Source organism: Lissotriton vulgaris, chromosome 2_1, assembly GCF_964263255.1.
Source record: "Lissotriton vulgaris chromosome 2_1, aLisVul1.2, whole genome shotgun sequence".
Taxonomy (NCBI): Eukaryota; Metazoa; Chordata; class Amphibia; order Caudata; family Salamandridae; genus Lissotriton; species Lissotriton vulgaris.
This window is the reverse complement of record NC_141687.1, coordinates 866,723,246-866,736,198: the sequence shown is the minus strand read 5'-3', so window position 1 is coordinate 866,736,198 and position 12,953 is coordinate 866,723,246. Positions and strand designations below refer to the sequence as shown.

Below are 12,953 nucleotides of genomic sequence, written 5' to 3'. Positions count from 1 at the left end.
CTATACCCCTCCATGCATAATCTCAAACATCTTACTATTCAGATCACCTAAACAAGCCCATCTAAAACTCTTCCCTCAAGTATCCCTCCAAGACTCATCCAAAACCTCATTTTCCCCCCTAATCCACTTTGAGACGACCCCAACCCCCCCCCCCCCTCCATCTTTTACTCCTCCCAAACCTTCTACTGATATGAACTCCAAAACAGGGGGTGGAGGGGCGAGAACTTTCTAGACCATTCACACTTTTCTCTCCACTATCCTTTTCAATCCAAATAAGACTCACACGGTCCATCCTTCAAATGCATTTAATATTTTTCTATACTAATTCACCACAAATCTTTTTTGGATTCCAGAGTAGTGTGCTACTCTCCGGAAAACGCTTTGATGCCTCGTCAGGGCTAGTAAGTGCTATATAAATGCAATTACAATACATAATGAGCAGGAGCATTTAAGGAAGAGGACAAGATAGAACGGATACCACAGAGTGTAGACATGCACCACTTCCCTAAAGAGACGCTAAAACTTACTGATTTCTTTGCAGCTGACACCATTCCCCAGGCAAGTGCACAGCATTTGTTTGCTGCCTTGGGTCTTTATCCACTGCATACCGATAGAGTACAGCATGCCGTTGTCAGTGGCACAGTGACCATAGGGCTCCAACTGGGTCTCCGGCTGGTAGATTGCAGTCCGTACTTCAGTGAATGTATTGGAGACCGAGCCTGGTGGGAAGGTTAACACAGGTAATTAAAACGCACCATACATTTCTAGATCTGCTTAATAAAAACAGGAGCATTTTCAGAATCAAATAAAGGCATCAACAGGTCGCTTTGTAGAAAACAGCAAATTCCATCTAGTAAGAAAGAACAGCAAGTAAACATCTTACTCGTACATTTAATCATTGACTCAGTAGACCATACAGATCAAGTAAAGCAGAACAAACAGATATCAAAATGAATAAAGTCAGAGAAAAGGTAGTGGTCAATAACTAAATAGATGGCTCTTGTGGGATTTTAACTGCGGCCTCAAATACTAACCCCCCCACCAAAAAAGCCACATAATTTCAAAGAAAGTAGATCGGGAAAACTAAGCATCATTTGTAATATACGGATTTAATGGCCACAGCAAAAATTGAAAAGTCCCTACAAAGACATTTGGCGCAGATCACCTTTCCCTCTTTAACCACCTGCTCCCCTGCACCTCCCCACTCCTGTGGGAGACAGTCCTTACCAGTGCCAGAAGCCTGGAGGGAGGCATGCCGTTCACACTTCCACTCTCCTCGGCCATTCCCTGTACAGATACACTGGAGCAGATTCCCTCGGGCATCGGTTTTGCTCCAGGTGTCACCAATCCTGTATGAAGTCTTTGTATCCTGGTCATTACACCGGTCTGTAAAGTAAAGTAGAAGATACTACGCATAAAACACAAATACAGTATCAAGAGGCTGTTCAAAGTATCCAGTCGAAACAAATCAAAGTCAACAATCCCTTTAAAAATAAAACATGGGAACAAGAGACCTCAAGTGTGATGGGCAAATAACAAGCAAAAAGACAGTTAGGAATTTCTCAGTGACCGCTTTATCTCAAGATGAACACTACAAACTCCAGAGTAGGAGCATAAACTGTAGTGTTTAGTGCTAGCCAGGCTTGGGAGGGGGGGGGGGGGAAATGGGGAGGTGGAGGATCAACCATGGTCATCTTGAATTACAAAACCAGGTTTTGTACTCTGTCAGAAGCTGGTTTGATTAGAATACCTTATTATAGGCAACTATTTATAGCTATTGAAGTCCAGCCACTCAACCTGAATCACAGCTTCCAGTTCTAAGAAAATTAGTTTACACAACATGTGGACAATGGACAGTCTTGACCTCAGGCCTCTGACGTACTTATGTCCATGGGATTTTTCAAGTTTGTGGGATGATCAGGTCCATTTTAAAAGCCTATTGTACACACATACCACCCCTTTTAGTTGTGTGCATAGCCTTCAAACCAAGAAGCCTTCAAACTCTACTTTATAGCCTTCTTGATAAGACAGACAATGAGCACACACATTACAGGCAATAACCACAATTTGAGGGAACACTACAGAGGACCCCTAACTAGTCAGCACTGATCACATTTGAAAGAAGTCAGATTTTTAAAAGGTAGGATGCTACTGTGTTGCTAAGATGCTGCTTCACGGAGAGGCCAACTACAACAAGAAGTCCAGTACCAACAATAAGCCCACACCCAAATCCTTCCCACCCAAACATTATGAAAGAGCAATCACTATTTCAAATGCTAACTTGGGTAATATCAGGCAGACTCCATATGTCCATTACAGTGAAGCAAAACACAATTAGGTCTTTGGACCCATGACAAATGCAAGTATTCAACTTTGCCTTTTTAACTAAATAAAAGTAGATTGGGACATACATTCTAAAAGGAGATTTTATTGAGATGGATTTGTTTTTACAGTACTCCATGCCAAAAATATAGAGTATAGGTTGATAGAAGAACGCTATTCTTGGAGAGCACACAGGCAAGGGAACCTCCACTTCCTGAAAATTCAGCCCCTGAACGTGCTATCAACATACTTCGAGATGTGCAGGTGATGCGTCCACTTCCCTCGCCCAGACAGGTACAGTCTACCATCATCCAGCCCTGGTAAGGCTTCTCCCATGTCTCGCCTACCACATAGGATGAACCAGCCGTGTTGTCGTAGCACCTCTCAGCTATAAGGGATTAGAAAACAGGAAATTCGATTTTTCTTAGTACCATAAAATTAAGTAAAATCACTTTTGCACTTCATGGTCTAAAACAAACTGCTCCCAAGCAAATTCCCTGCAGAGTATCGGAGCATTTCTGAAGCTTAATACCATCCCCCAACCCCCACTCCAAAATAAACTTCTAAATAAAAAGAAAAAAAAAAAGTGTAAAGCGTCAGACGAGAGCAGAAAGTAAACAAATAGGTAATCTGAAATATCACCCAATAACAAATGCTGTAAATGCTTTGGGAGTACGCCAGACTTTGCTAACTACAGACATTTTGTTTGAACTCCTATTTGAAATATTTTTCTGAGGTTAGGAGTTCTTTCGACTTTAGTCAAAACAAGTGTGAAAACCGTAGGTCATAATGACCTCAAGATTAGGACCACAATAGATCTTCCTAAAAAAATCGTGGCTTTACATTCAAAGTAGTACAAAGATTCTGGACATGCTCACACACCTGTAAAGACTGGGTGAATAATAACTGTTATTTTTGCCCCTCTAAGAGCCCATCTAGGAGCCCTGCGATTATGAAAGTGGTTATGTAGAATGCACGTATCAAGTATGGCTGGGAAAAGTTTGAGCAGCGCCTAGCAGATGGAGGTTCGAGGTCAACTACACTGGTCTGCCATTGTAAGACTAGATGTGCACACATTTTCCATTTTCTTACCATGGCACAATTCACTTACCTACAGGTTTACAGGTCCATTCTCCTTTGCCATTGCCTAGGCACACACACTCCAGCATGTAGCCCCCAGTCTCATGAGGCCTTCTCCAGGTATCACCAATTTTATAAGACTGGCCCCCTTCATGGCAGCGATCTAGGGAGGTGAAGAAATAGACAATCTGGTTTACCGTTTCAGGAACAGTAGTGAAGGTTTCACAGTAGGACAATTCACACATTCCTGCTTTTGGGAGTCTCAAATAGATCAAATTTAGTCTAAATGAACGTCAAACTCTAGCCATTGTGCTTTGAGCATGGTTTGAGTCTGGCCGCGAGGAGTCCAGTTTAATGGATGCTATCTTTAGAGTCCTTCGTCCTGAAACTCAAAGTAGCTTAACCATCTCTATTTGGTGAAACATCTTTCAGTTCATTGTTTTGTCTGTTTTATTAACCTTTATACTCCGACATAGTCTACTTTACTCTTTTGTTTTCCAATTTTTTCTCAGTGGTAGTGTTCAAATTTAACTTGATTGTTGTAAGTTAGTGTACTGTCATCTGGCCGGGTTTACACTCTAAAACTACATAAATAAAAGTTGACATTTATTGAATACTGAACATTAATTAGCAGGCCATAGTGGGTGCCTTCATCCTGGTGTGAAAAATGGCAAGAGCAAGGTGTAGTAGAAAAGATTCACACAAAGCAAAGCCTCCATTTCTAGATCTTTGGTCATTTTAAACCAGACATGCAAAGGCTGAGGATATGGATACACTACCTCAGAAATGAGACTTGGCTGCAAGCAGAAGCTCGGAATCAAGTCAATCTTAATGAATGGTTACCATCTATGGTAACATATACTAAATGTACCAAAAAAATATTCCATGCTTGGACCTACTAAGCAAAGTTTCTGGCTCGGTGATGCCTCGAAAACACCACTAGAATATTTAGGTGGTGGGATTCTCTACTAATAACGTATTCTTCACCCTAGGCCCTACACACTCTTGTTTTAGTGGCTTTAGCTTTGGAACCAGTCAGTAATACAGCTTAAGTAATCGGATCACAGAAAGACAGGAAAGGAGACTGCAAAGGTCTTCATTGCTTCATGCGAACAGTAAGTAATGGAACAGATGGAGTGCATCCTCGTTTTGAAATTCACAGCACTTCGACCAATCAATACATCTACTCTTCACACTAACAACATGGTCCTTTCTCACAACAGGCTACAATACCAGCCTAGTTGGTCCAATTTGCTGGTGGTGCGAGCAAGTCCTGGAAGAACTCAGATGATACTCTGGCAGTGCTAAGCGATACAAACAGGGTAACACAGGGAGGAACCAGGGGTACATACTTGCAATTGTGCAGCTGATCCGACCTCGCCCTGCCCCAATGCAGGTACAGTCCCAGATCATGTTGTCCTTGGGGCGTTCGTACGTATCTCCTACCCGGTAATTCAGTCCAGTGTATTTGTCAAAGCAAGTCTCTTCAGCTGGAAGGAGAAAAAAATCCATACTTTATTACAATTAATCAGGATCATAAAAACTTCAATTTACCCAGATCGGGGTTGAGCAGGGTCTGGTGGCTTAGCGGACTAATGAGTCCACTGTAGGGGCAGAAGTTCGACTTAATGGTCACAGGTTAAAATCCTGGCTGGTTCACTCAGCCTTTCATCCTCCTGAAGTTGATAAGATGTGTACAGTGGAGTAACAAATATCTGATATTATGTGCCAAGATGCCCACGGGTGAACAGGAGCTTTATAAATACAGGTGTTTTGTTTATGCCCCCACCCTACCCGTAGTGTATTTAGCACATATTTTATCGTCATACATCTAGTACAATTTAAACGCAGACTTCAATAACAATGGGGATTTTCAAACAAAAGCAAAAGGGTGTGACCAACAAACTATGCAACAGAAGAAAAATTATGAAAACTATATAGCTTAACAGAACAAATAAGGAACAAACCATGCCCATAAAACATTTACACCAAAACTGGCCTTGAATAATTGAAAGAAGGTTAGACTTGCAACTAAGTATGGGCGGATAATCCGTTCCGCTCGCGGATTTTCGGTAAATTCGCAATCCGCGAATTTCCCGCAAAATCCGCGAGCAGCGGATTTTATGGCTTGCTCGCACTGTTCGCGTGAGTTCGCGGCTTCCCAGTTCAACTTCGCGCCCCGCGAATAAGCGCTAAATTGCAGAAATACGATCTTAGCAAAACTGAAACTACTTACCAGGTTCAAAAGTTCAAGCTCATCATTAATAGCCATTTCCTGTAGTGCTTCCTGAGGGGCCCCTCCAGAGTTCAGTTGCCTACTTGCAACTATTATGTGACCCTGCTCTGACCCTCAGAATAGTTACACAAAGGTCCTGAATTACAGCTAAGGCAGACAAGCAGAAGCCAGGCTGGAAGTTCAAAGCCAGTGACACATTAATAAGCCCCTAATTCATTGTCAGTTGGGGCAGGGCAGGTGTTGTAACTAATTTTGCAACAATGAAAGCACTTAGCAAGTGCAAAAGATCACTAATCAGGAAGCACTAAGGAAGCAGGTGCCAGCTAAAAAAATATTCTGTGACACATTAATCAGCCCCAAATTAATTCAGGTCACTTGAGGCAGGGATGGTGGGCTTTGCTTTGCCACAATAATGTACACTGGACAACCAGAGGGTGCTGTGACCTGTGATGAAACAGAGGGTGGCATGGGTAGACCAGAGGGTGGCATGAGTAGTCAGAGAGTGGCAGTGGTGACAGAGAGTGGCAGTGATGAAGAAGTGTCCCAAACAGGCTGGACACGTAGAAACAACAAGTTCGCAAAACTTGCGACCCGACAGGTAAGTTCGCGTTTGCGAAATTGTACAAAACCCTCGCGAACTGGCAGAAACCCGCGCGAACACAAAAAAAAAATCCGCAAAATTCGCGAGAATTTGCGGATTGCGAGTTCGCAAATCCGCAAAATTCGCGAACGCGAGATTCGCAAAATTCGCCCATGCCTACTTGCAACCTAACTTTATATAGAGTGTGGTTACAGTAATTGGTGCAGGGGAAATAAAAAAAATTTAAAAAATTGGCCTGACAAATTTCCCAATATCTACAGGTGAGGGACCACCACAAGACCGGTGTGCAGAAGAAGGAAAACTGAAATTGCCCTCCCCATACCAGAACATTACAGCTGCACCAATCATGAAACCACAACAGACAACCAGGTTTGCATTTTGAGAATGTACCTATTCTGGCCATATTTATTACACTCCATAAACACGACATTAAAATTCAGCAGTTGGCTTCATATTCCCAACTACAGTATCAGTAGACTGGACAGGTCCAAAAAGACAGGCTGTGGAATTGCTTGTATCTATAGAAGCAACCTCTCAGTTATTTAAGCGTCCGTACCCTCTCTTACCTTTTGTGAATACCTCTGCCTTGATGTCATCAGCGAAAGCAAATCGGTATGCTCACTACACATCATATACCACCCACCTGGGGACAAGCTCTCCTTCTCCCACCAACTCATGGACTTAATCTCAACCAACTCAGGACGGCAAAACACTCAAATTTTCCTTGGCGACTACAATCTCCACTGGAATGATCGCTGTGACTCAGTGGTGAATAGCCTCAAAAATGTCCTCGACGCCCTTGATCTCACCCAAATTTGCAATAGCCTGACCCATGAGAAAGGCTCTATCCTTGACCTCATCATCTCCAAAGAGGACTCTATTCAACTTGAGACAATCCAACCTTGTGACTGGTCAGATCATCATATTATCTCCTTCATCAATGAAAAAGTTAAACTTAACCCAGCTCAACACGCCAAGCCCAAAGTTTGGAAAAGAGACATGAAGAAACTCAACCTAAACTCCTTACCGCCTAACAGCCACAATCTCTTACTTCCTCCGTCCGGTGTTACGGACGTTCAACTGCTGACTGACCATTATTTCAATGCTATGACCACAATAATCGATGAGGCTGCACCGATGCAACTGAAAAGAGTTGCGTCCAAGATATCCAACCCATGGTATGATGGGAGCCTCAATGAAGATAGACGGGCCATGCGAATGGCAGAGCGCACATGGAGATCAGCCCCCTCTGCACTGCACCTAAAAACTTTGAAAAAACAGAGAAACGCCTACTTCAGGAAAATAAAACGCGCAAAGAGATTTCTTCAGCCTCCAGCTCGCCCAAGCAAAAAACCGCCCAAGAAAACTGTTTGAGCTAATCAGAACACAATCCAAAGAACAACCCCAGACACTCAGCACCAGGGGCGTTACACCTTCCTGTGAAGACTTCTCGGCTTTCTTTAACAAAAAAACCGACAACAAGAAACAATCTCCTCAATGACGCTATCCTTTACTCCAACCCCCAACACACAGCACCGTCTGAACCAAAGAACAATGCTACATGGTCATCCTTTGGCACCTACTCCGAAGAAGAAATTGGCAGACTGCTCAGCACCCTGAAACCATCCAATCACCTCTGACCCCCTTCCAGCTAACGCTTTAAAAGTCTTCACCCCGTCGCTCCTCCCACTTTGGACTAAGATCATCAATAGCTCCCTTCAACAGGGATCCATCCCTAACGCCCTCAAAGTGGGACAAGTCACACCGTTACTAAAAAAACCAACAGCAGATCCCACTGATCTAAACAATTACCGTCCCATTACAAATATTCCCACGCTCGCTAAACTGTTGCAAAAATGCATACAGCTACAACTAACTAATGACATAAATAATTTTGATCTCCTCAACCCTCAATCAGGTTTCCGAGCAGGGCACAGTACCGAAATGGCTATGACTCCCATAGTTGACGACGCCCTCCAAATCCTAGACCAAAATGATACCTGCCTCCTCATCCTTCTTGATCTCTCTTCAGCATTCGACACAGTTAAACATGAGAACCTACTCGAACTATTAAACACAAGAATGGGTATATCTGGGACTGTCCTCAAGTGGTTCACTTCCTTTCTACACAACCGGTCTCAGCGATTCAAAAGGAACAACCTTATGTCCTCCGCGGTACCTGTATCGTTAGGCGTCCCTCAAGGCTCCACCCTCTCCCCTACACTGGAACCCCTCACTTCTCTGTTACAAGCATCCAATGTTCACTTTCACATGTATGCCGACGACACCCAACTATCTCAAAATACAATTCCCCAAGGACATCTTGCTTCTGAATTCCACGATCAGAAACACCCAATCCTGGCTTGCAGAGAATCACCTCAAACTCAATGCGATGAAGACTGGGTTCCTCCTGATCTCACCGCCCGCAAAAATCTCCACGGCTCAAACTTGGCTCAAGCACCTAACCGCTCTCAATGTACAACCTACCATCGTTGACTCAGCAAAATCTTTAGGCATAACACTTGACTCCAATCTCAACATGCAGCAGCACATCAGCAAGGCAACTAAAGGAGCGAACTTCCAAATCAATACCTTGAGAAAGCTCAAACCCTTCCTGCCAGCCAAAGACTTTCAAACTGCAGTACAATCTATAGTCATCCCGCACAAAGAATACGGCAGCATCGCGCTCTGTGGGCTCCCCATTACCACAACGGCACCCCTAAGAGCTTCCCTTAACGCTGCAGCGAGACTCATCACTGGCTCAAAAAAACTTGCATATCTCCCCTGACTTTGAATCCCTGAACTGGCTACCTTTTGAAGCCAGAATACATCTGAAAATCGCCTGCATGTCACACAAGGCTATACACATGAACTCACCTGCCTACCTCTCTCAAATGCTGACAATTTCGGGCGGTTCTAGAACTACTAGAAGCACAAACAATCTTCTGCTGAAGCCTCGAAGATTTCGGAAGGTAAAAACCTATAAACGCTCCTTCTCAGGAATGGCGCCCAGGATCTGGAACTCACTCCCTCCTGAAACCAGGCTCAACTCCAACAAACTTTTTAAGAAAAAAGTAAAAGCGATCCTTATGGCTAAATACACATGAACTATATTCTGTACTTCCAGGACTCCGCGTTGTACTACCTTCCTGACCCCTTGGCCTATTTGTATTACTTGTATATCGATTCACTTGATTATATACGTTCCCTCTCGGTTTATATTATTTTATATTATTGAAGTACCTATCTGACTTTGCACACTTTACCTACACCACTTCAAATATTACCTACTGTTATTTTACTGATTCTCCTGCGTGACTATGCACCCTGTACTCTCCTACCTCAACTATGCCTACCTCTATGCTATTTACAAAAGTAGTTTAAGCACGCTTAAACAAGTATATGCTCCCTCTTTATGTACTCTCATATTATTGGCGTACCTGTTAGACTTTGCACCTTCTACCTACACTACCTCAACTATGAACTACCTCTTGTATTTTGACCTACCAATGTAACTATGCATATCGTACCTAACTACCTCAACTATTACCTACTATTATGCTATCACCCCATGTCCTGTAAAGCGCTCTGATATCTGCAAAGATCTTGTTCGCGCTATATAAAATTTTGAAATAAAATAAATAACATTTCCATAGGTTTACAAAAATTCATACAATTTAATACAGCCAACTTTTTACTAGTACATCTGATCTCCTTCTCGCATATTCTCACACTCTTAGGAGTCCTGATTGACCACCTCCCGGTTCCTAATGGCATAGTTATAAGTCAACCTCTCCACTCCCTCAAGATAGAGGGAGCTAGCGCCAGTAAGGCAGCTGCCCCCCCAAAAAAAGAATCATGCCAGAGCAATCCAGTAAAGGGACACCGCCTGGCTCCCAATGGGTGGTGGGGGAGGGAAAGGGGAAATTAGCCTGGGCAACCAGGCCATACCTTGGTACCCTGGCACAGCCAAACTACATCCAAACCCCCCCCCCTCCCCCCCAAACTGGCGTATCACAGGGTACCCCCTAGGGCCAGGGACAATTGCAGTACCGAATGCCCCCTGCCCTTCACCAATGACCGAGTCACCCCTGCCCTGGGGTATTAAAAAAAACACCACCATCTTAACACTTATCTGTTAAGCCCCACTTTGTCAACCCGTTTTGTGGTCAAAACATGACCTGGGTGTGGGGGGGCGGAGAAGCCCTACAAGGGGGAATAGGTGGAACACATGCACACCGAGTGCTGAACTAGAAAGAAGAAGAAAAAAAGCCATAAAAGAGCATTGGAAGTACAAACGAACATCAGCCAGTCAAGAGGATGGTAAAGAAACTATGCTCAAAATGGGAAGCAGTGGCACAGGAAAGCACTGGATTATGAAGTAAGACATCAAGAGTGATCAAGCCAGTCAAGGGGCGAGCTTTAAGCCCACCATCGGTTCTTGGTAAGCCCACCGCAAAAGGTCTTTCAAAACTACATTTTGTGCTCTCCGAGAAGAGAAAAAAAAATTAAAATCATGTTCATATGGATAGTACTTAAAGTATTTGTAATCCACACAATTCTACCTAAATATAAGACTAAATACAGCAAAGTATAATTAATGTTCAATTATTCAAAACACTGCAAGACTGATACATTTGTCATTCTGTAGTGGATAGTGCACTTAGCACCTACATAACAGTGTAAATTCAATACAGAGTCCCAGTTGAGATGAAATCTCTATAAAGCCAGACTGAATACAGAGATTACATATGGCTTGGATGCTCAAGATTTGTTCTGATCGTTACCTTCGTATATGGTTTTGGCAAAGCTATGAGGAGGTAGCTATTGTCATTTGGTAATGTAGAAGAGACAAAGGGGGAAAAAAATGAATAAATAAGACTGCTGGTACTTACGTTCAGGTTTGCTTTCACAGTTAAATCCCCGGCCTCCTCCGTAGCAGGTGCACACCAGCGTGTTCCCCAGGTACGTGCGTTCCCACTGCTGGTTTATCTGGTAGTACTTGCCATTGTCATAGCAGGCTTCTGAGGAAAAGAAAGAACTCCTAGTCACTATCTGCAGAACTGTCCGGCTCATGATCCCCGAGCATTAGCACAGGGGAAAAAAGCAGCCAGCTAGGATGAAACAATTTTTACAGAAAAATCTTCAAAACAACAAAGGAGAAGCACAGTGGGAAACCCAAGATAAGTCATGGTACACTACTTCACCAGCAACCTGGACCAAAGTACAGCACCAAGCTCCAGTTACATAAATGTTTACAGTACTTCACTGAGAACCATACAATGAGATCAGCTGACTGAACAGCCAAAAAGTATTTCACTTTAATCCAACAACAGAAGTTGATCTCACTTAAGATCAGGGGTCTCCAACCTACTCTGTAGTAAGAGCTACATTTGATCCGTGAATATCATTATCGTGAGCTAATGAAGGGTGAGCAACTTGTGTATTATTCCAAAAGTCCCCCAGCTTAATTGACTAGGGATTAAGATCCCTAATTGGTGCCTGCAATGCAGAATATGAAACCAGAGAGCCTGGTATTACCCCCGGTTTCCCTCTTCAACAAATTGCGTGCGCCTGATCTCTGGTGTAAGCAGTTAAGAAGAGTACAATCATATGAAATCATATTGAGCTGCGGTGCTGTTCGAAGCTGCCTGCGTGATGAACCATAAACTGCATATTTGCATCTCACACCATTCTTTCCACCACTCTACGTTCCATAACTCAGTTATTGCACCTTGGTGGTCATCACACAATATGGCAAGACTTCCCACAAAGGATCACAATTAAGACAACACCTTTCCAACTACACACCCTACAATTATTAACTTTGACCAAAGTAGGCAAGTGCTTCAGTGCACCATATAAGGACTATTAACACTATATAAATGCTGAAATAAATTATTAAATCCTGCCTCCTTTTTTCAACATTTTCACCCAACGAGAACTTGAAATGCCAGAGTTCAGGGTGTGCACTGTACAAAAAGCTCTGACAGACTATAGATTTGTTTCATGTAATAACCTATTCCACGACTTGCCACTTCGCTCATTAATAAAACATGGTCATCATGGATGGTGTGAGTCCATGAAAGTTTCATGCTCAAATGCTATTACTTCTAAAAATGCCTCGACAGTGACATATGTTGTTCATATGAAATGCTTCTGTATGTAGGACAAATAAAGGTTACATTTTTATAAAACATTGCATCATATTTTTGACTTCTGACACCATTTGCTAATCTTTGCTTGTGCAAGTAAGGAGTCACAGACCCCAAGCTTGACCCATGCTCAGCTCTTCCTGTTAATTTATTGGCCTTTTTTACAACAGAAAAAAAATGGCCACTGCAAGGGTGAGATAGTTTATTTTAAATGGAATTCATTTAAAAAGGTGAAGAGTTAGAATGTATATGGAGCCATAAAATTCTCTTCATTTTAAGTGTCTCCCATGCTATCATTAAATTAAAATCATAATTTTACAGGTATGTTTTTCCTTTTCAAATAAAGCACCTCTTGAAGTTCTCCCTGGGCACAAACCTGAGCCAGGAACTTAATTTAAAATGTCTCCCATCATTTCTTTGCAATGTAACGAAAAGGTCCTTTTGCCAGCCCCCCCTACGACAGTTCCTTTCCAGCTTGCTCAAAGTACGCTACTCTGTTGCCTGTCTACCTGCTGCATGCAGTCTGTTTGTGCCTCTGCTCCTTTCTTGCCTTGTTAAG

General features: G+C 42.9%; 1 protein-coding gene across 8 annotated transcripts in view; it reads right to left on the bottom strand.

The window, feature by feature from the left end:
- FN1 (fibronectin 1) overlaps positions 1 to 12,953 on the bottom strand; it is a 160,988-nt gene that overhangs the window by 125,302 nt on the left and 22,733 nt on the right. For all 8 annotated transcript variants that reach the window (XM_086956347.1, XM_086956348.1, XM_086956350.1 and 5 more), the window contains exons 2-7: positions 11,135 to 11,263; positions 4,755 to 4,892; positions 3,434 to 3,565; positions 2,573 to 2,710; positions 1,228 to 1,386; positions 528 to 719 (exon numbers count right to left, since the gene is read on the bottom strand). In XM_086956347.1, coding sequence (XP_086812473.1) covers positions 528 to 719; positions 1,228 to 1,386; positions 2,573 to 2,710; positions 3,434 to 3,565; positions 4,755 to 4,892; positions 11,135 to 11,263 — 888 coding nt within the window. The remainder of the gene's footprint in view (positions 1 to 527; positions 720 to 1,227; positions 1,387 to 2,572; positions 2,711 to 3,433; positions 3,566 to 4,754; positions 4,893 to 11,134; positions 11,264 to 12,953) is intronic.